A 27,234-nucleotide genomic window follows, 5' to 3' on the forward strand; every position below is an offset into this window, starting at 1 on the left:
TAACATTTGTTATAATATTTAGTGGTAATCAATCAATTCAAATTAAAACATAAAGGTTTGAAATTATATTCATAGGTGCAGGCGATACAGAACATGTAAAAACTCCCAAAACTCCCATGTACAGAGGGGTCAGTCATCGACACAGTGGCCGCGGGTTCGATTCCAACCTGCAGCCCTTTGCTGCATGTCATTCCACCTCTCTCTCCCCTTTTAAGACTTCAGCTATTCATTTAAATAAAGGCCTAAAATACCCACAAAAAAGTGTGTCAGAGAGCCCAATTATTTCATTGTCTCAAACAATGAATACAATTATCTTAAATCCACGACAGCATTAACTCACATGCAATCCAGTCCGCTAATCCTCTGAGCAATAATACAATCCTCCCAATCCTACATCTCCCCCTGCTTCCTTTTATTCATCCATCTATTCGTCTTTCCGCATGTCACTATGCTCCAAGTTTGACAACCCATGAAAAAGGACCCATCCGTTTTCTATTAAGATAATCTATTAAGCATTTTTTTTAAGGTTTAACAAACATATTGAATGCCTTACCACAAACCAGCAATGGCAAACTGCAGTGCACTGGCATTTTATGACTTAACTAGGGTCACAAGAACGTATTTTATTTTGTTGGACAGTGTGACAATTCCTGAGAGGCCACTAAAGACACTAAAATATGAGTCTTGCAGGTAAAACTTGATTTGACAGGTTTGGCCCTCTGGAGTTGGCAGAAATGCAGCTCATGTCATCCCTGTGCTGGTGGAGCGTGACGCACAAACAATACAGGAAACCACAAACAAGATTGTGGGGTGATATACTGCACAAGAGCTAGCCATTGTTACCCAGTGAGCAGTTCCGGTGCCTGCTCTACCAAACATCCTCTTTAAGACAAATGAGCAAGGGATTTTTCATTTGGGTGTTCTGGTTGGAAATCACACTTCAAGGAGGTGCCTTTAGAAAGACTAAAGGACAGTAGAAAAAAAAAAAAAAAATTGCATCAATGAATCAATGCACTTAGCATTCTCCTTGCAGAGAGAAAGCATTAGAGAGCATGTAAGGTAAGGGGAGAATAATAAATAGGATGCCTAATTCAGGGCTTAGATTGGGAAAGTATAAAAAGGAGGAAGGGAATAAGGGAGCCAGAAAGAGGTTGAATTAAAGACGAGATGATGGGAAAAGAGGAAGATGGGAATAGTATGTATGTAGGTACTAAAGCAAAAGCAAATGAATGAGAGGAAGAAACAGCGGAGGAGGTGAAAAGGGAAAAACGTAAGAGAAACTCGAAGAATAGGATGCAGTGGAGGAGCCGTCATGAGGCGAACAGAAGAAAAGAATAAGCAAATGAATTTGGGGAGTGGAATTGGCAACCAAGACCAGTCTGCCAATGTGTGGAGGATTCCGTGTCGGTTAGCAGGTAATAAAGAGAATTGATGAGGTGTTAGCATCCACACTGGCTATAAGCTTCTTCTCTCCATTCTGGCTATGAGTAGACTGGCCTGATCTGCCTTAACCTAGATGGGGCTAGAATACAGTGTGTATTGGAGTTACAACAACATAAATGATAATGCATATTTAGCAAGGTCACAGGTGTCAGAGGCAACTAGCACGTCATAGCCCTTTTAGGTGACAACCGGCCAGTGGGGCAATGTCAGCAAGGTCTGATCTTAATGCCTTGGAACCAATAAAACCGGAACTCATTAAATAAGGCAAGGTTTAAAGATCCCAACCGGCAGAGAGAGCATTTAAATGGTGCCCTCAAGAAACAAATATTTAGCATTTCATTAGACAGCAGAGAAAAGCGAGGGAAGCAGGGAGGGAAAAAGCAAGGGAGGGGTATTTCACTGCCGACCCATATTAAATGGAGTTAAGTGTGGCTCCGAGCAGGGGCCTTAAAATAATGTCAAATGTGTGTAAATGACTATTAACTTGGATGTGTCTTTAGTGCAAATGCGGAAAGCCCACACCGTTTTCTTTCTTCCCTTGATTAAACAAGGACGATTAGACAGGACACCTGAAGCAGGGCGAAAATGTGCAGACTTCATGTTTTCACAGCATCTGCCTGATGACTCCAAAAATAAATAAATGTCAGTTATCTGTGGGGGGAAATGTCATCACTGCTTCTACCCGTAATGGATGTTCACAAGAATGGCGTGGCCAATACATCACAGCAGGGTTGTCTGTACAAACTGCTGCAAGGTTACAGGAATGTCACCAATATAAGCTTGTTCAGTTATCGTCCAACTGAATCCTTTAAACCTCTAAAAGTATTTAAAGACAGTGTTAACTAAATACATATAGTATTCCAAAAGGGAATATTTTTAGTTGATTCCAATAAATATGTATTAGCCCTAACCCTAACCCTAAGTAAACACCCATAATACTGAATCAAATAACGGCTGTTGCCCTAAGTAATAACCTTTGCAGTAACTGACTAATCAAAGTGCTGCAGTCTGGGGTAAAAAAAAATGCCGGTGTTAAAATTCAAGGCTCGCTGCCTGTATTCCATACACTCATTCTAGTGGAGGTAGGAAGCAGTCAGCCACAACCAGTCCTCAGCAAACCAAGTGTAAAAGTGTTTCCTTACAGTGTCCCAGGAGGGACAAACAATAATCCGCTAGCGCAACTCCAGTCAGTGCATGTCCTTCACACTCACATGTACAGCAGAGATGGGGGAGACATTGGGGGAGAGAGGGAAAAAAAAGGGGGGAAGCCCCAAGATATAAGAGGCAGGGGGCACGGAGAAAGGCAGGCAGGCAGACCTGGGGGTTTGTGTTTTCTATTGCGGGTGGTGGAGCTGAGCATGTGTTAATCAGCCATAATACAACACACTATGTCATATCACATTATGGTCTCTGCCAGTGTTTCACCTCCTTTCACTCTTTTAAGCCCTCTCTCTTCACCCGAGGCCTCAGCCCTTCATCCCGAGAGCAGAGTGAATGGGTGGGGTGGGGTGGGGGTGAGGTGAGGGGTAGAGGGGGCTGCCTGAGTTTTTCTGCACTGATGAACCAGAGGCAGCCGCAAACCTGCCCCTGAGGACTTCTGCTAAGAGCCCACAAGAATCCTGTGCATGACTGGAGAAGGGAAAACACAAGGCCAAGGACATACAGACAAATGCATATAAACACATGCGCAAGATCATATGTATAATGCACATGCAAACAAATGCAAGTTAAAGGATATGCACAAACACAACAATGAAACATGGACATTAAGGACCATGTGCACTGTGCTGCAGAGATGAAGGAGCACAAGTGCACGAAGTACACACACAGACAAAATGTTGTTAAACAAAAAGGCCTACTTCCTGTTTATATGCTTCATCAAGTACAATATTTCATCCGAGGGTGTGTATACCTCAGGATTGCCCTGATGTCCTTGAGGCTGGATGTATTTTTCAGATGACATTTTCAAAGTCAGCGTGTAATCCTGCAACTCATGTAAATGTATAATTTAGCATGCAGAAGGTGAGACTGCTGAGATGGGCTCGCTTCATTAAGTGTGTCTCACAGTTTTTACTTTCTAGCTCATCAAGACAAGTTTGTATTCGTCAGTTTGCAGGTGACTGCCATGCGCACGAATGCACAGCCTGTGATGGAAAGAATGTTTGCATGTGTATTCACAAGACTGCGAGTGGAGCTGACAGACTGCTGAATTTGCAACTTGGAACTGGGGGGAAAAAAAAGAAGATGAACACAGAGAGAGAGAGAGAGAAGTGGGGGCTGGGTGTAAATAACACACATCACTGGTCCACTGATCTCTTTTTCTGTCTTTCTGTCTCTCTGCCTCAGGGCACCGAAGGTCCAGCTTGACGTCTACAGTGAGGAGGGGGTCACCAGAGAGTGTGTGCATGTGTACGTCTGTGTCTACACTGTTGGTCTGCACATGCTCAAAGTGTGTTTGAGTAAGCAGGAGAGAGACAGTGAGAGTATAGCGTGTGCACATGTGGCGCCTCCCTCCATCTGCAACAAAGTGTGTGTGTGTGTGTGTGTGTGTGTGTGTGTGTGTACACAGCGCACTGGGAATCATATTATGTAATCTTTTAGCCATATGAAAGATGCTCTTTGCTTATCTGCTTTATTTGCCGAGTGTGGTAGGTGGTTGATTTTGTGCATGCAGTGCTGAAAGTGCTGGGCAGGAGTACGCGCGCGCACGCACAGAAATGTGTGGTATATAACGGGGCGTACAGTCCTCTCCATCTTTTCCAGAGATGTGAGGTCTTACACAGGTCACCTCTCCCATTGTGGCCACCCTGCAGGCAACAATGTCCCCTTGCTGTGATCCCGCTGTCCTTTCACACTTGCCAACAAACACTGCAACCTTCATCATGCTTGTGTATTGACACGCTGGCAATGGGGCCAAATACTCTCTCAGTGAATGTGTTGATTTCCCGCATGGGATAGGGTCCCCTCAGCCACTGAAAGCTTTGTTCTGCTGTCTTATATGGCGTTGCTTGGAATGGGTAAGCTCTATTTGATCCGATTTTAAATTCCCTGGATTGTGACTTTTATTATTATTTTTTATTATTATTATTATTATTATTATTATTATGCAAAGAATTAGCATTAGTACGCTTGTGCTGCAGAGGCATCACGCTGTATTCTGCTCAGGTTTCTAATGCTGTTTCTGAGGATTAGCATAATCACCATCAGTAGTAATGGTAGTAGTATCCTGCTTAATTCCTAAAAAAAACAAACACAAACGATTATTTGACCACAGTAGGCTGAGGAATACTGCACCATGAGTCATCAAACTGCACTAACCTGTTCAGTGCTACTTACAGCTACAACACTGTGTTGTAATGAGCCAAATAGATAATATTGGTCCAAGGAGAAGCCAAGACCTTGCAGTTTAGTGGTTATTTGACTAGAGATTGGGGTTTTGCTTCACTATGTAATACTGTGGACGACCTATTCGAAACACAAGCGAGAATTGCATAAATAGATTGCCCATAGGTGAGATGACGTACGGTGACTTTTGGCACAGTTTTAGCCACTCATCTCTTAAAAGGGCAAAAAAATGCAAATCACCAGTGATATGATTCTCCTGGCCGTCCATCTTTGAGATGACTGAGCAAAATGCTGCCACTGACACCATTTTATTCTCCCATTAGTTTTCTGGTATTTGAAAGGGCCTCTGCACATAGCTGACACTTTAATATCCTCTTAAAACAAGTAAAGAAACCATGCTACTAAAGAAACAATAGTCTAATACTCTAATATATACAGAATTATAAGTTATATAAGACATAATTGTAACATTTGATCTACAGGCATTTTAATATAGAAAATGTATTATTCAACCCCGTCATTTACCGGTACATAACATGGGTGTTGTGACATTAGTTACCTTGAATCAGAAGTTTTTAATAAAACACCTACATTATGCCTGTCTTCAGCTAACATTTGAGACCCCTTCTCTGGATGAAAAACATGGACAGACAAAAAACTAAAACGCAATCCTCAAAACCAGCAGCAGTCCATGTTTATTAAATTAAGATGAGGGAGTTTTCTGGACTTGGAATTATATGACAAGACAAAGTGCCTTTCTTTTTTATCTAAAGTTCACCCATTTAAAGCCTCACAACAGACTGTACTGAAACTGTTCTACAAAATACAAATAAACTTTGCACGTGTGTGGCCCTGAGAACATAACCTGCAAAGCTGCAAAGATATATTACCCTATATTTAAGGCCCTGAACACTCATACAGGTGTTTTGAGTTAATCTGTCTGATTGGACTGTGTGGGTGTGTGTAGACTGATTGACTGACATCTTCCTGAGTCTCTTTTTAGCTTTGTTGCACCTGATAGGGCAGGACAAATGGCAGCTTTATCATTCTTATTAAGCATTTATTGTGTTGTCAAAGAAACCTCTTTGGCATTACCTGACACATTTGAAAAAGAAGTAGCTTTCGTCTACCTATAGGGCATATCATCTAAATTTTCAAAAGTGACAGACTTTTTTTGTGGTGACTGGAATGGGGAAAACGGGTGGGTTGGCAAATGCCGTGCCCAAGAAATAAAAAAAAAAAGTAGCTGGTAAATCTTAAAACATCAGCACTTTGCTCCTAAAGAATAACTTCCACTGCAATCCTGTAGCTGGGGCCTTTTCATTTTCATCTTGGCATGAGAAGCCTTTACCTTTGCCATCATTCCAGTTTACTGTCAAATGGACTGGACAGGTATCTCACCTGGTCGTTAATTGATTATATTCTTTGAATATCAGTCTCTGTGATTGGCCAGGTCATGGACGTTGTTCCTGTCTAAACACCATGTGGCCTCTATTTGTTAAATCACAATGCAAAATCAATAGCAGTAAGCAATATATGGGAGAGATAGATAGAAGAGAGGGATGACTGGGATGGTAATACAGGTGCAATCATCCGTTGTTCCCCAGAATGCCATTAAGGCTACATTCTTCAAGGCCTAATGCAATTTGTGTGAGAAAAGTAATATCAGTAATGATTTCATGTTTGCAAAACAATTCTGGGCGGAGTGAGGACAGCTAGGGACTAACACCAAAATGGTTGAAGTTGAGAAAAGATCATTTGCAGGAGCAGAAAGGGGATTTGGCTAAAAGAGATCTACGTTGGAGAAATTGTAGGTACAATCGGGAACAGAGTCAAATTGACTTTGTTATTTCACTTGAAGCCTCCAGAGATGAGCTACTTTAATAATAATCCCCAGCATTTTTCCATGATATTGCCTGGTGACTGCCACAGGTTATTTTACTGTGAGAGACCAAGAAAAATAGGGAGGGGAAGAGAAAAAGATTGCAACCCTGAAAGCGTTTCAATGGCTTTGGGGCTTAGGAAATCACTGAGGGTGGTAATATTCGAAAATGGACTGTCATCTATGGAAATCAAACAAGGCTTCTTGTATGTAATTCTACGTAGACTTTACAGAAGACTGAGTATCGGCATGCCACATGCATAGCAGATAATGGTCTTCCATTGTATAAATCATGCGCTTTGAAAATTTACTGAAAGCAAAATTGCTCTAGGTAAAACCTACGATACCAAGTAGATTTTCATAGAAATGCTATTATTGGAACAGAACAGAATATCATAACTAATCCATGAGAGTAATACCAGTCCACTAGAGGTAAACTTCCTCCTACCTGAACAAACCTATTAGCTTTGCTAAAAGCCCAATTATCTTGAATTATCCACAGCGTGTTCCTGTTTAGCCAGGTGTGTGATGTGCTGACTGCTGAGAAGACACATCTTAGATGGGAGGACAGGGAGATGTTGCTTTTTGCACTTTTGAAAACAGTAAGAAATTATACATAAAAAGCGGGTGGGTTGGGGGTGGGGATTTCTGGTTAAGTGGCGAGATGTTTGGCTTACAAGGCAAGATCTTGCCTCACTTGACCCTTGAGAGAGCGAGACAGAGGCAATTGAAGTGAAATAAAAGGGAGACATATTGCCATGTACAAAAATAATTAGACGTGCTTACAATGCTAGTCAGCCAATCACAGCAAATCCAAGCGCTGTGATTTGCTTTGCAGTACAAAAATGGTTGGTCTGAGCCATGTGTTGATGTATACTAGTGAACAGGCCCTAGGGCAAAGTGACAGACAAGTTGACTGGACTTGCAACTTTGGATTATATCCCAAAAAAAAAAAAAAAAGAGAAAGCTGAAACAAGATTATGTACTTCAATCAGGCTCCGCCAAGGACACGTCACAAGGCTCAATGTCAAAACGATTCTGCTTCAAGTGCTTTGACGAGTGTCGTTGATGGACGGGTGAAGTATAAGCAACAGCAGCACAGGGTCCTGGGTTTATGCTTCCGAGGGATTTCTCTCAAAAAGGGTACACGTGACGCAGCTGCCTGACTCACTCTGACCACAGTCCAGGCCAAAGAAGGAATTGCCCCCCATGATACAAAAACCTGTAAAGCAGCTGAGGAGAACAAGGGCATGACATCTGAGAAGGCATTCAAGGATGATTAATTGAAGGATGAGAGAGAGAGAAAAGAGACGGGGAACAAGTGAAGAGGGTGAGCATAAGGATGCACTGAAGAGGTTAAAAGAAAGACAGTGGTCTGTGAAGCGGGCTGAGAAGGACTGAAGGAAAGGGGTGGGCAGTGCTGAAAGGAGGAGATTTCTGTGACATGAAATATCTTTAACAGGGGTTGTCATATCCTCTTTCTTCTCCATTCACTCTCTTCTCTGTCCTCCTCTCTCCCACTCTGAGACCCATTGGAGTGTGTTAATCTCCTTCAAGGTTGGGTAATTATGGCAAAAAAAAAAAAAAATAAAATAAAAAACTTGCTCAACAGAAAGCACACACTGGTTTTTACTGAGGACCGATTGTTGATTCACCTCTTCATAAATGGACGACTCCAATTACTAGCAGTAAGCACTACTAGTTTGCAGCTTTTAGGTTGCTTTTCTTTCAAGTAGACACAAATATATGCAACCGTTCAACTTTGGAGGATAGTTAAACGCTCTGACGAGTAGACAAGAACCAAGAGCTTCTGAGAGTGCCAACTGATGTTCCTCTCATTAATATACCTCCTCATTCTATTTCATTTTTTTCTTTCATAAATTTCACAAGGAAAAAAAACAAGTCCCCTGAAGCACAACCAAATATTTACAAACCACACCTGTTTAGTCTTAGGGGAACTTCAATGGAAGCTGCAGCCAATGTCTCTGCAGTCAAATTCTTGCTCCCAATCCACTATGTGCCAAACTGCTGCAATCTTCTCAGATTAATTTCACTCAGCTGCAGCATGGGAATACTGGAACATCATATGAATCGCTGCAATGAGCCGTCTCATATTACAAAGACAAAATGCAGTGATTTTGCAACAAGTCATGTTTACAGTGATGCCTGGTAAGCAAGAATTTGTTTCGTTACCCCTAGGAGCATCCATATATTCACAAGCATGCTTTGCAAAACCAGGCAAGATATTTAAAAAGAGAGCATGAGCATTGCTTGGCAACAATCTACTCATTGTTAAAACAACGTGAAATAAGTCAATACAGTGTCCCGGGTCTGTCTTGTTGCTGAATCGTGTAAACATTAGTACTGAAAGCATCACAATAGCTTTTGACAGAGCGACACGCTTTAGAGAGATTTATGTAAACAATAGCTGACCCATAAATAAATGTAATGGGGAACAAAACAAAGCATGTGCCCATGCCCACAACTTGAGCCTTCTGCATTTCCTGTGAGGACTGTTCCAAATATTGTTCCAAGAGATGCTGATGCGCAAGATCAAAATCTGCTGAGCTATAGGAAAGGCTCTTCTTCAAACCCTTTGGAATCACTTTGTCCCAGTGGTCTCATTGTAGCAAAAACTCATATTCACTTAAGTCACACGAACTAAGCAATTTTGGTTCAGGATGCTACAGCAGAAAGCCTCAATCCCCCTTGTTGTCCTGGGTCCCTGTTGGACCACCAACGCAAAGTTTTCTTTTATGAGAGTGTGTGTGTGTGTGTGTGTGTGTGTGTGTGTGTGTGTGTGTGTGTGTGTGTGTGCGTGCACCCCCTCTGAGTCAGTTTCATTATGACAACCTTGTGTTCTTGTAGGGACGCCTGACACAGCAATACCACTGATGTCTTCCATATCCACAGCCGTAGGGCCAATAAAGGGCAATGAGAAAAGAGGAAGAGAGAGAGGAAGGGAGGTGGGAGGAGATGCAATCTGCCCTACCTAGCCTCAGCCTACACACAGACAAAGACCATCCACAACTTCAAAAGAGAAAGACAGGAAAAAATTTGCCAAGCTCTCAGCTTTTCTCGACATTGTCTCCTGGGGTTAATTAGAACACCAAGTCCCACCTCATCTGCCTTCAAGTTGCATACAATGCATTCCAAGGTTATAATCGTTAACGAAAACGAACGAAATAACGAAAACTAGGTGGAGAAAAAACAATGTCGTTAACTGAAATAAAAATAAAAATGAGGCATTACAAAAAAACGATAACTAAACTAAAACTGTAATGTCTGTTTGCAAAACTAACTAAAATAAAATGATCGAGTAAATGTCCTTAGTTTTCGTCTTTGTCGATGTCTTTCATAGAGCAAATAACGTTATCTTTCCAACCTACATGTAGTTTCCGACTGGGAACCCAGAAATTCCAACATTCCATGTCAAATTGAACACAACATGTCTGTGTCTCTCGCCTGGCATCATGGCGGTATTGAAAGTTGGAAGAAAGCAGCAGTCCTATTTGATTATGACTGTGTCAGATAAAAGCAAGTGCCTTGCAGTGGAAGGTGGTAAAATATGTGGACAATTTATTACAGGGAAAAATCCCACGAATTTGAAAGTACATTTGAGAAGCGCACACAAGCTAGGAGGCTAACCTAGCTTACCTTAACAAGGTAAAGGAGAACGCAAAGCCCCCTTTCCCCGAAACAGAAGCTAACCCCAGTACAGGGCATGGATGTATGGGTACAGGGCCAGGCAGCATGACAGAGACAACAGCAGGACAGAGAACACTACAGGAGGGCTTTCACCGGCGACCTGATAGCTGCTGGATAGTACATAGGCAGGAACACCAAAAGCGGGAGGAAGCGTGGGTTAATATGTGGATTGATACTAGAGGTCGACCGATATGGGTTTTCTCTGGCCGATGCAGATGCCGATCTTTAGAAATCAGGGTCAGCCGATTGCCAATTAATGCTGCCGATTTATTTTGGCCGATATTTGGCCGATATGTGCTTGTTTTTAAACCTCTATTTGAAAGATAAAATGTAACACTAATATACACAGAATTTCTCAACAAAAACATTTATTGAACACTTCACCAATCTACACTTGTAGCCTATACTTCATTTAAAAATGTATAATGTAAAAACATACTGTAGCCTATATTGTATAAATAATGTATGAAAAATATATAAAATAAACGAAACAGGTAAGAAGAAAATAAACATTGTCAAATAAACCTTTCAATGAAAAAATAAAGTTTAGTGCACTTATCAGCATTTATTAAACTTCTGAGAATACAAATCTGCTTCACAGAAAGTGTCATATTATTAATCTCAACACTATTTCCTCCTAACTCCTGTTGAATCACATAAGGCTAGGGCTCTCTAAAGTCAATTCTTGTTCACCTTGTTTGTTAGATCATTGTTCATTTGTAAGTGTTTTATCTGTGTTTTGGGGACCCTACTGTTAGCCTACATGTCCTGTTGCCCTCATTAGGATCTTATCTGAGCAGATTTCTGTCATTCAAACAACTCTTAGTTGTAATTTAAAACTCATCCAGCCAATTTAATAAAATTAAGGGTTTTATTCGTGCTCGAGTCCATAAATGCAGTTAATGGATACAGGCACGGAGAACTGAAGGCTCTGTTAGCATCGATTAGCTCCGTTAGCGGTTAGCTCCATTAGCGGTTAGCTCCAGTTAACTCCGTTATAGGAGTGGATGAGACTGCCACGGACAGGGGTAACAACCAGACTCTGATAAATGATATTCGCGGAGCTTCCACAGCGGTGTAGCCGTTTTGTACGGTTTTATTAGTACAGTTAATCCCAAGGCAAGAACACCAGCAACATGCTACTGCTAACGGTAGCGTCTGAACCTGAAGTGGCTGCGCGAGACACACTGCGCAAGAATTCACGAGGGGAGGGGCTGGAGGCAGCTGGTCTGGGCGCGCTGTAAAAAATGTCGCCTATTCATGTTTTTAACACTAGGCTGCCCGCAGATGCGACTGCTTATTAATCGGCTTGATATTGGCCGATGCCGATTACGCAAAAAAATTGCCAAAAATCGGCTTATCGGCCGGCCGATTAATCGGTCGACCTCTAATTGATACTGGGATGTCTACACAACTGTGTGAGTCGATTGACTTCAAAAAGTTTGCCACTTTACTCGAACCAAAGTTGAAAACACCTGTTCATGTCTGTCTTCTTTAGTCTGTTGGCTATTTAAGTTTTTTTCTTGGAACATGTCACTTACACATTTTGCACTTACTGCGGCATCTTGTGTAGACTGTTTACATATTTATGACCATATGTAGGCTACATTTTATGTGCTGGTGTTATTGTTGAATACATATTTCTAAAATTGTATGATGTTTTTGTTGAGTTATTATTACACAATACTTTTTCTGACCTTTTTGAATCCCCCGACAAATAACACATATTACAAAAAAAGACTAAAACTAATAAAAACTAAACTAAAACTAAGCATTTTCAAAAAATAAAAACTAAACTAGCAAACCCACTTTAAAAACTAATTAAAACTAAATTTGAAAACAAAAAGTCAAAACGAAATAAAAACTAATGAAAAATGCAAAAATATAATAACCTTGATGCATTCACACATACATACAACCAACTTCCCTGTGCTCCATTAACACAACACACTCTCCACTACAAACACACAAACAAATCAGGCAGTGGTTGATCTGTGCACAGGTGCCTGTGGCAAACTAACATCAAACATAATCACCGTCTGTCTGGTCTACTCAGGCCACACTCTGTCGTCTTTCCTCTCGGCCCTGTCCGCACTCAGGTTAGCTCAAGTCAAAACCTTGTGGTGAAAGTCAATCTGTCTCGACGCCGCAAAGGGGGTCGGAAACCAGTAGCGAAATTGTCATCAGAGGTGTCAGGAATGTGTCGTCTTGCTGCAGGTAGATGTAACGTGGCAGGGTTGGTGTGCTCACATCGCTGGCAAGATTATCCTTTTTTGTTGTTGTAAATCCAGACTAAATATTCACCTCTGCACCACTCAAGATCTTTAGCTCTCTCTTTCACCACTTTAAGAAAAGGAAACCACAGGTGGAGAGCATCTGTGAGGAAAAAGAGGGAGGCCAAGAGCAAGAAAGACGAGTAGGAACACTCTACTGATGAACATGATAGATTCAGAGAAAGGAAAAAGAACACAGCCCCTTCTTGGCTCTGGCAATCCATCACATTTATATGGGGAGAAGAGGCATTTGTGTCTCCTTAAGGAGCCAAATAGGTAGAAGTGAGTGGGAGAGAGAGAATGGAAGAGAGGGAGAGAGGGTAAAAGAAATATGTTACAGAGATAGAGAGAAAGAGGACAAGGATGACAGCTGGCCAGGCACTTCATGCATCTGGCAGGGGTGACTCATGGAGCCATAATGAAAATGCAGGGCGAGATCAGGATCAGTGTGAGAGAGGCCTCCATCCATCAAAGGACTCCCATTGAGGAAAGGAAGCTATGATAACGGGGAAATATGTGGCTATTCTCAACACCAGATGGATCATTTCCACATTGTTGGTGGCTGTACGCATTGAGACAATGAATGGAACACAGAAACTCATTTTTCGCCAATATTAACTTAACATGCTCTTATAATCACTTATAATCCCACTAAGGTATGTAGGCCCACAGTATTCATTCTTTCATATGTATAAAATATCAGAGACAAATGCTGAGGGGGACTTATTGTCGTTCTTTTACGTTTGACAAAATGTGATTATGTAATCATGTGCACTGTAATTATATTTACAATTTAGTTAACTTGCCAAAATAAAAATGCTGAAATTGATTACAATGTTTCAGCATTTGTTTCATAACTTTTGTTTTACACTGCTGGTTATACACTGCTTACAACTTAAAAACAGCATCAGATAGAACCAAATAGATGTTTGTTTCATGGAAAACGATTTATTTGCGGGTGTTGCTCACAAAAACCTCAGAGACTTTATGTGTACTGAAGTGAACAACACAGCACAAATGACCAGACTATTACTGCATTGGGTGGCAGCGTGAAAATATGTATTTTTTTAAATAGGTAGCAAAATAGCACATTTTACACTGCTAAGAGTACACCAGTTTTGTGTGGGTTTAAGCTGGCAATAGTGTGTGGGAGCTGTGTGTGCGTCTTTGCTGCTATATAAATGAACGCAGCGCTATAGAGATGAACGGGGATGACGTGCTAATGGCCCATTAGCCAAACAAAAGGATACAGACGCTCCTAGGCTTCGGGTCTGGTGGCTATAGTACCCCTTATAGTTTCTGGCGGTGCTAGTGTTAAATAGGATGTATAGTAGTTGCAGCTCTTGTAGCATCTAAATAGGACCTACCTTCTCTTTCCTCTGTCTGCATGACTCCTCGGCTGAGACCAAGGTTTTGTAGTAAGCGCTGCGCTCTGCTGTAAAGTGGACCTTGGACAGAGCATTTTCTACCAGCGCGATTGACAGATTCACACCCTCAATGTGCAGCCATCCAATGAAGTTTCCTGCTTTGTCCATGCTCTCCACTTCAACTTCCACCTGGAACAGAAGAATAGAAGGGAGAGGAAGAAAAGAGGCCAAGTTAATGTTCTGTGTCTGAGATTAGGTTTGGGATTCAATTACAGCAATGAAGTGAAGGTGGGGGGTGGGGTGTCCCATGAGGAGACACCACTGCTTTTAAATAGACACATCAATGGAGGCCCATGAGCACTGTATTGATTTGATAGCACACACCAGATGCTGTTTCATCCCTCGGTTGTGGATTTTCCAATCAGTGATATCTCTTGGCCAGCACAGCACACATTTTTTGAACACAAACACCCAGTAGTTGTCTCTTGTTTTAGTGCGCATTGAGGCCAACATGTCCTTGACATTCTTAATTAAGCACTACTGTCAGTTTTCAAAATAAGCAACTCAAATTGCAAACGCTAAAAACTCTTAAGTGTAGAAATCCCAGGGCATGTACAAACAGTATGAGTGGCTTTAAATTAGCGTTGCATATGCGCTTCAATGTTAATTAAGACATTAAATATTGCCATCCTACTTTTTTTGTAATGTATATGATTTGCAATTAGTGACAGCAAAGTTGCAATTCCCTTAAGTTAACAAATGAGGGCACTGAAATAACTAACCCTGCTGACAAAGGAGGAAAGATCTCCCAACATTTCCCACGATGGACTATAACCAAATTCTGCCGATTCAAGCTAATTATCTATTCATTACATTTTGTTTCATAAGTGATGGACGACCGGGTAAAGAAGAGGGGGGAAAAAAAAAAAAAAAAATCAATCGATTTTTTTTTTTTTGCCCGACTCTAAAGCCTCAGTCAGCAAGAAAGTGAGAGGGCAGGTGTGCTGAAGAGATAGGGAGAAGTCAAGCGATTAAGACTCGGGCTGCTTAGCCTGCGGCCACAAGGGAAATCTGAGGGGAATTAAGTTTGTAAACTGCTCTGCCTTGTTCTCAACTAAAGTAAAAGCTTTTATTAATGAATGCATAATCTGTTCTATTATTAAGCTCAAAACTGACAACCTAGGCATATAGCAGCAACATACATATATTCCCACTTCCCGGACCTTATTGACATTTGGATCAAACCATCAGCAGTGTGGAAAATAACTAAAAGGTGTTTAAGGTTCTGTTGTAACAACACTTATAGTGGCACATCAACAATGTAGCAATGGCTCAAAGAAAAACAAATGTCTGATTTGTGTCCCACAATTGATGTCATGTACAAAAGTAGCTGTTTCTATTTATTAAAAAAAATGACCTTAATAATAATAATAATAATTGTGCTTTTCTCTAACATGTAAAAAGGTACTGTAAAGGCTCCAAGACAAAAGAGCAGCTAGGACATTTGTCTAGCCTCCCAGATCCTGACCGTGATACGATCTAAGTCCACTCATACCTCATCTGCCTCTGTATTATCTGCTTTCTCTTACTCTCCTTCTCCCTTCCTTTCTGCTATCTTAGATACTCACCCTATTTTATTTATCTTGTTTCTAAGTGCAAAAGCGGTTACATAACTAGGCTATTAGAGGAACACTGGTCCTCCGAGCAGCCAAATGTCAAAGTGGGCGAGTGCTGGGAAAAAAGGCTAGAATGTCTAGTACAACCAACTAATCAGTCAACCAACTACCACTTATAAGGGCAGCAAATGCAAAAAAAAAAAAAACCAAAAAAACCCACTGGCACCTCAACACAACACTCACTGGGAAAAATTGGGGGAAAAATACAAAGCTCCACTTGCAGACTAAATCTGCTCCACAAGGTGTTATAAAGTGTATGCAAACATTTGAATAATGACAAATGAATGAAAGCTCCTGAACCAAAAACTATTATCACCACGAAAAACAAAGGGGGAAATAAAAAGACAATTCTAGCTGACTTTGTAGAATGAGTGGAAGACTTCTGATTACCCATGTTTAGTCTGATCAGCCTTTTGCTCAGCAGGTCAGTCGAATACATGGAAAAAAAAAGTCATGGCAATAAGAGCTTTAATCATAGCTCATAAGGGGGAAATTACACTCAAAAATGTCTGATTTGCCGGTTTGCTTCCATATTGCTGATAATTCACAATCCTTTTCTAAAAGCTAGAGAGCTCTTCAAATCATTCCACAGAGATTTCAGTGTGGATGCAGAAAGCTATCTTGAGGTCAAGGAGAGATTCTCTCGCTCTCTGCCTCCATTCCTGTATACCTATACGTTGGCTAGAGGGAAAATATAACTCTCCTGTGGCAAACAGATAAATGTGATGAATGCCACAACCATGTGGAGAAACCACACAGCAGGACTGGTCTGATCAATCATGCTTTTATGGGGTCAGATGTAAACATGTTATATCCAGAGATGACGAGAGAGAGAGAGAGAGAGAGAGAGAGAGAGAGAGAGAGAGAGAGAGAGAGAGAGAGAGAGAGGGAAAGATATGCTGAGGGGAGGGAATTGTTCAAATTGAAATTATTGGCAACACATGTTTACATGAGTTAAATTAGTCTTAATTTCCACCAGACCACTTAAAGGGGAAACTTAATTTACCACATACTGCCAGCCTTAAGGAAAGATAATTTGCCTGCTACTGACAAAGGCACAACATGACTAGAGGGGTAGAGCGACTACACACAGCGTTTATAATAACAAATAGGCCTACTAAGGAATGTTAGTAATATACTAGAATACATTCAAAATTGCATGACATGATTGACAAAGAGTAGCAAAGTCAACAGGCTACAAAACATCAGTCTAAAACCACACACCAATCTGTGAAATACACAGTGAAAGGACAGTTGTGTGGTGTATGTTACACTAACATATCAGAAATAGAACAGGTGGACAACTCAACTGAACCAATAAGTCATTCAATGTACAAGAATCACTTCTGTTGTCATATTTATATTTAGGGGTCAAACAATACCTGTATGTAAATTATAAACCATGGGTGAACCAAAAATGAATTAAATAAAAATTAAACTGGCTTTCCACCAGGCAGTGGTGAAGAGATGAAAGGGGCTAATAGAGAGGCAAAATGTGAAATTAAGGAGGACAAATTAATTCATAAAAACAGAGTGGAGACCCAATTCTCCACTGGCAAAAAAAAGGTCAACTTGGAGATGCTTTAAAACCATGGCAGGATTGCAGAGTAATAATACTAGTGTTGGTACAGTATGCCACACTTAATACACATTTATATAGTTTATATATATTTATATAGTATACTTTTTTTTTTTTTACAGTTTTTAACATACATTACTTTCATCTTTTATTCAGGTGTTCTTGAGCTGTGTCTGTAATGAAGTTATAGCCTCTCTGGCTTTAAGAAAAAAACTTTATTTTAGGGCACTGCCAAGATCTTTCAAGTTGTTACCAGCTAGTGTTTTTTTAAATATGATACAATACCTTGAAAAATATAGATTTTCGATACATGCAAAAATGTACACAACATTGAGGGCATAACATTTTCGATGTTTTATTGCATATTGTTTTGCATTCTCGCTTTTCTTGCTCATTTGCCCTAAATGTGAAGAGTACTCCTACTGTTTTCTTTGTCAACCTTGTGAGTGAGTGAGTGAACAAATACTTGATATGCATCGAAAAATCTATATTTTTGACAACATTATTAGCAGCATTTGTCATATTTTCGACATTACATTGACTCATGGAAATAATCACTAAATTGAGCTTTTATGAAAATAATTTAGTTTTTAGGATATTGCTCCAACATCAATTCCCTCTTTCCTTCCCCACTTTCCGTTAAGAGAGAGCTCAGGAGCAAGATCTGAAAACTGAATTTCAGATACAACAAATACACACACATGCAATTTGAGTTCCTCCTCCCTTTAAAGTAAATAGCTTTAGTCACAATGTGGGGAGGACAGGGGAGGCAGAGTGGAAACTGCTTTGAGTAGAGCCCAGATGGTTCCCAGCGGAGGCTTCCTCCGAGCCAAAATGGCTCCCGCCGGAACACAAATGGGCTCTGGTAATCTCATAAATGCTGGGATTGTGTCGACACAGCGGACGGAAAAGAGAAAAAGAAAAACTACGCATACACACAAAGTCATGCACGCGTGCGCGCAAGCACATACACATGTGCAGTCATTCACAAGTACAGAAGACAAAGCCATTTGGTACCATTGAAGTGAAACCTGGCCCGAGGGCACATTTTATAACTGCAGCAGATTTAATTCACTTAGCTGGTTTAAAGTGAACAAAAAAAAAAAAAATCAAAAAAAGACTGCGGTAGGTGACACCTCATGTCAGAGCCAAACCCTGCACTAAAAGAAAATTAAAGAACACGGTGGGCTGGCAATTTCAAAATTGGCAAGCAATGGGATTTTCTTTTATCACCACATCCAAACAAAACAAAGTTTGAATACCTGCAGGGATAAAAGCTAATGGATAAATAACCAAAAGGTTACGGAGAGCAGGGTGTGTCTGATTGGTGTCCAAGCCATTTAAGACCCCATGAGGTCAAACATGGCACACAGGTTAAAAGCTTGATTCAAGTATTGCTTTATGCATACATTATGCGCAACGCATTCTCTCATTGGGAAAGGAGCAGGCTATATACATAACGCAAAAAATAAATAAAAAAACTTTACACAAATGATAACGACCACCACCACTGAAAGAGTGGACGAGTTAGTGAAGGAGATACAAGTCTTGAAAACGAGCCTGGAGTTCACTCAGAAGGATGTGGATGAATTGAGATGAAGCTGTCAGTCAGCGCTTTCAAATCACCAGTGATGGGAACTCCGTTTGAATAAGTCAAATTACCAGTCCTGGTCGTAAAAGTTTAAAGGCAGAGACGGGAGAAAACGTAGCATTTGTACAGAATGTACTCCAGACTGTTGGCGTGTAAGTGAGTGAGAGAAAAGTGTGAGAAAGTGTGCGTCTGTACTTGCTTATCAAAGAGGGCTCTGCAATGTGCAGATGCAGGCAGTGAACACCACAACAGACTGGCAGGTGGAGACGTTTTGGCATGTTTGTATTCATTCTCATTAAGCAACAAGGAGGCAGCTGCTTTTATGGCTACTGTACTGTGCCACTTAGCTTGGCTCTCTCAAATCTGTGTGTGTCCCTGTGTATAAAATAAAAACAAACTGAAAATATCAATAGTCTTTAAGTAGCAAGGAAAATGATGCAGGGGATAATATTCATGGAGGGTGTGTTTGCGCCTGCTTGAGTGGTGTTAAGGGATTAAGTGAGTGAGTGTGAGTGTGTGTGTGTGTGTGTGTGTGTGTGTGTGTGTGTGTGTGTAAATGTAAATACATAATAAATGTATCATATGTCAGCACACTCGGCTGATAAGACAAGGTAAAGGGAGGCCAAAGTAACTTACTGTAACCGAGAGTACCAGCAAGAGTTTTTTAATTCCATCTCCACATACTATCTACTCATCGCCCTCATCACCATGACTCAGAGGAAACAAACAAGACAGGCAGATAGACAGACAGAAAGAAAGTCTGAAAGAAAAAAAAGAAAGAAATAGAGAGGAAGACTTAAGTCCCTCCCACCTACAGCCCTTTGCTCATACAGCAGAATAAGCCATTCATCAAACTGAACCTTGAAGAAGATTGAAGGAGTGATGTGGATGTGTGTAGTGTGTGTGCACTCCTTTGTGTGCTGGAGCAAAGAGATCAAACCTCCTCTAAGCAATAAATGATCCTAAGCCCTAGATTGAGGTGCAAAGTGGGGAGAAAGGGGAAAAAGAGGAGAATAGAGCAATCAGATAATCTCTATACCTTAATTCATATTCCTTGCCTTCCCTATCCATTAAAAAAAAATCAATGCCTTTGGGCACTTAATTCAGAGTCATGAATGTTGCATGAAAAGGACAGTTTGTCCTTTTCATGGGCACATGTGGATTTAGGTAGAAAAAGCTGAGCACTGACAGGTCAGCCTCACTGCTCCAAGATCAGTCTTGTGTGAAAACTCCATTTGGGGGTATGAACGGCACCATCCAACAAAAATCCATCATCTCTCAATATTGCCCCTCATGCTGGCCTTATATGGATTATTTTGTTCTGCGTGGACACACAAAGTTCCTTTAAATGATACATTTGTACCCCCAAGAAAGATGTACATCCACAAACTGCATTTGATCAGATTTCAACCAAAAATCAATATCTTGTGAAGGTGTTCCTGTTGGGCGGAGATCATTAATCAAAGCTAAATTTCAAACTGAATGGCGACAGATGAGCGGGGAGCACAATAAATAAACAGACAACTACTACTGGGTAATAAATACACTATTAGTGTGACAGAGTTGCTTCAAGCAATGACAGGTATATAAAAAGGAAACCTGCTTGGCTCCACAGTGATCCTGTAATATGTGTGTATGCGTGACATTCTCTGGGTGTGTAATTGTATTCTCGCCAGAGACCAGGAATAACATCTCAGTTGCGCTGTCACTGTTTTGTGAGGGCAATGACAGTGTAGACAGCACTAACCATTAAGAAATGGAGGCAACATCCTAATGTGTATGTTGGGTAATATTTTCTCACAAAATGGAAAGATAAGAAAAATGAAATTTCCTAACACCCTGAAGCTGTTTACGTTAAAGTGCTGTAATTTGGTTGCGTGTCACCCTTTAAAAATCTTCCCACAGCCCATTATGAATAGTGCATGTCCATTACTAAGGTCCATAAACTGCTGTTAATGGAACATAGTAGCACAGCAGTGTCAGGAAACGGGGACATATGCTAAATCCCTCAAAATAAACACAAGCTATTTGATTAGAGTAATAGGCTCTTTTTCTTTTTGACGTTCTTCTAATAAAGAGACCTAACTCCAACAAGACCCGTTTTTCTTAAGTGCTACACTTGTTTAGTACATATCTCACTCCCTCACACCAGGGATGCATGGGTATGAAATGGCTAAATGTGTTAGCATGTCATTGTGGTCAAATCATGAGAGGAAAAAAGGGCCAGTCTGTTCCAGGAGAAATCTATAAATATAGATCCCTTTTCTTTTTTTTTTTAATAGAGAGAGGGAGAGAGACAGAGAAGAATAAATGAATGTATTAAACAAACTGCTATTGATCCCTTAATGGCATAGATCAGAGAGGGATGTAGATGACGTGTTAATGGGCCCTGTAATTTAAAAATAATCTTCACATAGGAAGGAACAGCAGCAGTCAGTGGTAAAGAAAGGTGAGCTGGGAAACTGATGACTCGTGTATTCCCCACTACAAAAATAGGAAGTGCAAGAGAGGGTTAAAAAAGGGCATCAACCATCAAACAGTGGTAAAATGTGGGCAGTGAGACTGGTCCTGTTTTTATATTGACATCAGCTAAAATGATTGACCTATTTTCATTCACATTAATATATGAGAAAATATGAATTAAGTGAGACATTTTTAGTGTAGCACGTACTATTGAAAGACACTGGGTGATCTCAAAAGAGAATAGTGGGTGACAAGTCAAGTCAGAGGCAAAACATTCTCTCAAGCAGATAAAAATGGAAGAGAATAGTCTGCTTGCATTTTAATTTATGGATAATTTAATAGATTTCCTTTTATCACAATGTCCACACAAAACATATTTTAATATCCTGGAGGATATAGAATACAATATCAGCAACACCAAGCCAGTGGGACATTTAGAATGGAAAAAGGTTGGATGAGGTGAAGCTCCCCCGTTGGCTATCCTAAGCCAGTAGGATGCCTGTGTGTGCGGGTTATTGACCGTCCCCTGCTTTGGCAAGCTAGCAGTACAGCAAGGTCTAGGCCAAGGGCCAAACCTCTGGCACCAATTCCAAACTAGGTTGCTTCATTAACTATCAGACCACGGACTCAGGACTGGCAGCTGTTTGTCAGATGTTGATCGAGTTAAGCCTGGGAAGGGGAGGTTATAATATGCTGGAAAAACCACGTAGCATTATTTCCAAGTGATTCTCAACATCCTGAAAATAAGGGATAAGCAGTTAATTTTGTGAAAAATAAAATGAGTAGAACTGAAAGGGTTAGTCTGAACCAGAGCCAACTGATAACACTTTACATTGAGTTGGGCTGAGATTCCCTATTCAGCATTTATAAGCAGCATACAAAATGTAATAAATAATTAACACACTACAATATAGTTGTAAGCAGACATAAGCACACTTTAAAGCATGTATTAATGTAATGTACTTGCTGACATATAATATACATCTATTTACAACTACATTATAGTGCAATATAAACTGTTAATATTAAATTAATATACTGCATAAATGTTAAATACAGGGGCCTTAAAGTTTTTGCCAAACAACTTTCCATTGTACAAGAGCAACAAACAGGTGGAAATGAAGGGCAGAGCTCATGTTAAGAAGAAGAAAAAAGAAGCTCTCCATTTACAGCATGGTGTAAAGTAAGGATTGGCCACAGTGTTTCCTGCAGAGCTGAGGTGTGTCTCAATCTGGCTGTCTAAACAACTTGGTGACAGAAGGACACTTTCTCACATACCCAAAGAATACACCAAGCAGCATTGTATTAAGGAAAACAAATGTTTCACTGGCAACACAGCAAACTAACTACAGTACCCTTACAGAATTTGAGTGCCTGCCCACCTGTTTCTGAAGCAAAGAGTCAATCTTTTAAATTTGACCACAAGCAGTTAAACGTGGCTAACTTGGCTGTTAAAATAGTTGAGCTTCTTTGGGGGGAAAACAACAATATCCTGAGGATTAAAACACTTAACGTGTTCTTCAGGAATTTAAGAGTTGTTGACCAAGATTGGTGGACAGGAATGTGTTTGTGAGGGTGCCTATGGTGTATAAACTCTCCCATGGTGATCAATGTGACACAGAGGGTCCCATGCATCATTGTCAGTGGCAGGGTGGGGGAAAGCCAAGCGGCTTTTCTAATGACCGGGGCCATTAACGGTCAGGCAAACAAGCATGATCCCCACCATTAAACCCGCCTGATGGCCAATAATGAGTTTTTATAGATAATTGATGTTTTCCCTGCATACCGTTCTGACAAAACAGGTGAATAAAGGGAATTTGGTGGAGGAGGTAAAGGGAGAGAGATGGAGAAGCAGGCTGAATAAGTCAGATGATTCCAGTTCATGCAGGTGGTAGACAACATGATCTGGCCTTGTTACCCACTTGTCTTTTTGCATCCATTATTATATCCTGGCATCACTTGCCTTTCAAGCGGAGATCAAACTATGTTCCTTCCATGCGTCACAGGGGAATTGTTGAGAAAATACGGCAGAAACTGATATAAGAAATTAGCTGTTGTTCTTCCCTGTGGTCCTCCTGAGTAAGAGTTAAGATGTTGACACATGGTACATCAGGTCATCTCAAACTGACACAAAAGACAAACTGTTACTGTCGCCACCAATGCATTGACGTTTGCAATGGTTATTCTGTGTTTTGTGTTGACTCTAGAAGCCTATTTGGACAAAAGCGGTAGTGTTTTTACCACACCTGCTGTCGTAAAGATCTTTTCTAGCTGTCATAAGCCAATGCATTAGCATGAGTTTGGGTTAGCAACCAACGTAATAATAACTAGAACTGCAAGCAGTTATGAACAGAGTCAAAGCCCCCCAGCGCAAGTCGTGGAGCCGATGCAAGTCGTTTATGTAACAACTTTCATTAACCAAAGGACGATTTACACAAGTACAGGGGCACAAAAAGAAAATAGTAGGCTAATACAAGCACGGACTGAAAATAAATAAAAACTGGGCACTAAATGGAAGGGGAAAATAACATAGAAAGCCATTTGAAGTGTTTTAAGATAGCTGGAGAAGTTGCGGAGCTTATATGGACAATTTCTGCATGATTATAATACTTTATTAATAGATTCAATATAAACTATATAAATATAAACTTTATGAAACCTTGCATAGATTTCACAAACAACGTACATTTTCCTATTGCCCTAGCCACATCTATTAGATTCTAACTGCAATGCATACAATATCTGAGTACATGGTCTGTATTCCAATTCAGATTATACAGGATTTGTTCTTTAAATCAAATTCAAAATCCAAATTATTATTATTTTTTAAGCATGCAATGAATGCCATTAGCACCACTGCAAACCTACGCCTCGGTGTTGTTGTGGACAGGGGGAGACATCAAAATGTCTGTCGTGACATCACGATGGCTGTTGGCCATCCCCGATGGACGATGACATCATCTGTCGGACCAACCCTAACGCCTGGAATGTGTTTTCAGCATTGATCTGACACAGTTGTGGCCCATTAAAAAGTGCACATGAACGAGGTCATACTGAATCGTATAAAAAGGAAATTGACTCTGGCCGGAACCTGCAGGGCTTTGTGATGCTCACTGACCTTCATGATCTTAAGGTCATGAAGGTCTCACACACACACACACACACACACACACACACACACACACACACACACACACACAAAAGCCACAACATGTACAACAATTAGACACCATAGGGGTTTGACAAGTGCTAACCATAATGAAAGGGTCTGGGGCATTGAGTAATGCAAGACTTCTAGCGATGTAATGACCAACTACATTAAACATCAATCTCTGTGTATGTGCCCTAATACATCAATAGTGTTGTGAGGAAGCTTGATCCTTCAACTAACACACTGTGCCTTGCTAAGGCCTCCCATTTGAGTCCATCACTGTACCTGGATCCCCCTAGTCCTACGATCTCCCATTAAATTAACACTATTTATATGTGAAGGTGTACAAGTACATTTCATAAAACCTACTGTATCTGGGAAGGTTTGAAGTCAAAAAAAGAGTCAGCAAACCTAATCATGCTAAACCTGTAGTTAAATTAGTTTATAGATCCTTTGTTACCCAGATGAAAAAACAGCAAAGCCCTCACGCAGCACAAGAGGTAGCTGAGCAAGACTGCATTGGGCCTTAACAGCGTGGTTATTAAAATCAATAACAGCAATAACTACAATCCATCTCATTTGTAAGAGAGGGGCGACATGGCATGCCGGTCGATGAATATTGAGCTACATTTGTAATATTACTAATATCATATAATTCCCCTTAACTGGGCAGTGTGAGGGTGCAGGTGGGAAAACAGAAATTGAACTGGGATGTAAGGTATTGAACGGCTGTTAAAAACAAATGTCACATTGCTCTATGAAAGTAATTACTTTGGAACGGTTTTCATTTTTTGTCCACACAACCTAGCTACTACCAATATAAATGGAAACAAAAGGGGGAGGAACTCAAAATTAATTCCAGGTCTGGACACGTTGGAATGGACACTGTAATTTGATTTTTAAGCATTTTTTCACTTAGTTCCCAGAGGTTCATTGTGTTCTGGGTTGAGGAACCCAGCTTCTCGAGGCCCTAGGGTATTGGAAAGCATATGAGGTAGGTGTCCAAATCTTGAAATCGCTGCCTGAAGCAGTGAATGCTTGGTGGGAGCAGTCAAGCTACATTGAGCACATTTAGGGGTGGTAAAAATGATTGGAGTGGGCATTACCTCTCAAAATGACAGCATTGCTTTCCCACAGATCCATTTACACATATACCTTAGAGTACATACGTAACCAATAAAGCCTGGCCACTATTTTGCAATCACTGAGCAGTGCAGCAACAAAGAGGAAATAACAATGACATATTTTACTACCAATATTGAGCGCTGCCTCCGTTTAGGAGCAGATATTCTCCTGTAACAAGGAGAATGCAAGTTAATTGTAAAAACAGGGCTACCATCTTATCATCAAATGTATTAATATAATGTATTATATTTATTTCATTTAACTTTATTATTTTTTATAAATTAAAGTAAAAACACACATACACAGATAGTCATAATTGGAAGCCTTAATAGCAAAGATCAATTAGCCATCTAGCTAATAGCTATAGGGTTCTGTATTTTCAGTACAGTGCAAACATTCTCATGTGTTGTCTGCTGTAATTTGCTATGATAAGGCTTTTTAAACAATCTTCCAGAATGCCTATTTGTGTTGATGGAGGGGATGGTGGCCATGCATCCAAACTTATACAAAATGATACTTCTAAAAAAGGGAAGGCAGGAGTCCTACCTTTCTGCTTTGTCTACAGCTATACTATAGCTTTTTCTTCACTCATGCTCCACTTGCCACAGCTTTATTAATCAATTTAAGGTTTCATAATGGAATTTTAAATATTCATGATTCTGTGGCTGTAATGACCAAACTACAGTGGGGCACCATAGATAGCCCTATGTAGGAAAAACAGTAGGGTTACACGATTCCTTACTGAACGTTTCAGTGCACTAAAAGCTGTAGCTGATGAGGGCATTAAAGAACCCTTAGAGAAGAGTTGGATGAAACCCAGCTGGAGAGAATGAAGAGTGGAGGACTGACATCAGAAACTAACATCAGAAACTGGGCCACTCTAAAACAATTCTTCTATTTAAAAGCAGAATATTCCCAAGGGAGGAATTGACAACAATAATACCTAAAAGAGGGGGGGCAGGCCATCATCATTTGTCTCCACCTCCTTTTCTATCCTCTTCCACTAGTTGACACGGCAAATGGCATAGCCAGCCTGTGTCACTCAAAAAGCCATTTCTGTCCTCCCAGACCCTGCTGACAGATTGAGAGAATGAGGGAGTGAACAAAGGGGTGGAAAAGAGCGGACAGAGGCATTTTTCAACATGGCTTTTTGTCAATTTCTGTGTGCTTGTCCAAACGAGCAGTGCCCGGTTGCTAGGCTAGTTGGAGAGTTGTTAGGCAGGGGTGCCGCATTTATTCAAGTTCAACAGGTAATTCCTAAAGGGATGGTATAAAAGAACAGATCCAGGAGTCTAGAAGAACATATATCCTGAAAATTATGTTGTCACTTGGGTGGCAACTATGAGGTACACTTCGACAGCATATTATACCCTGCCAAAACAAATCTTTCATGCCAACAGGTAGTCATCATATAATAGGAAATGATGATCTGACCCCAGTCAGCGGCATACAAGATAAAAACCTTGAGACGAATCATCCTATAATCATCTTCCAATTTTTGCAATCCAATTCAACCTCGGCAAGTTCAATCCCATAAATAGCAACTGACGATCAGCATATGAGATAGTGGATTGAGATGGGTGGTGTGTGTTTGTGTGTGTGAAAAAGATAAGAGAAGGGGAGGACTGATT

At 40.6% G+C, this 27,234-nt stretch overlaps 1 protein-coding gene across 2 annotated transcripts in view; it reads right to left on the minus strand.

Moving 5' to 3' along the window:
* The window catches only part of snd1 (staphylococcal nuclease and tudor domain containing 1), a 182,428-nt gene that overhangs the window by 50,816 nt on the left and 104,378 nt on the right, over positions 1–27,234 (minus strand). For both annotated transcript variants that reach the window (XM_031313715.2, XM_031313714.2), the window contains exon 17: positions 14,019–14,207. In XM_031313715.2, coding sequence (XP_031169575.1) covers positions 14,019–14,207 — 189 coding nt within the window. The remainder of the gene's footprint in view (positions 1–14,018; positions 14,208–27,234) is intronic.

Source organism: Sander lucioperca, chromosome 20 (assembly GCF_008315115.2).
Source record: "Sander lucioperca isolate FBNREF2018 chromosome 20, SLUC_FBN_1.2, whole genome shotgun sequence".
Taxonomy (NCBI): Eukaryota; Metazoa; Chordata; class Actinopteri; order Perciformes; family Percidae; genus Sander; species Sander lucioperca.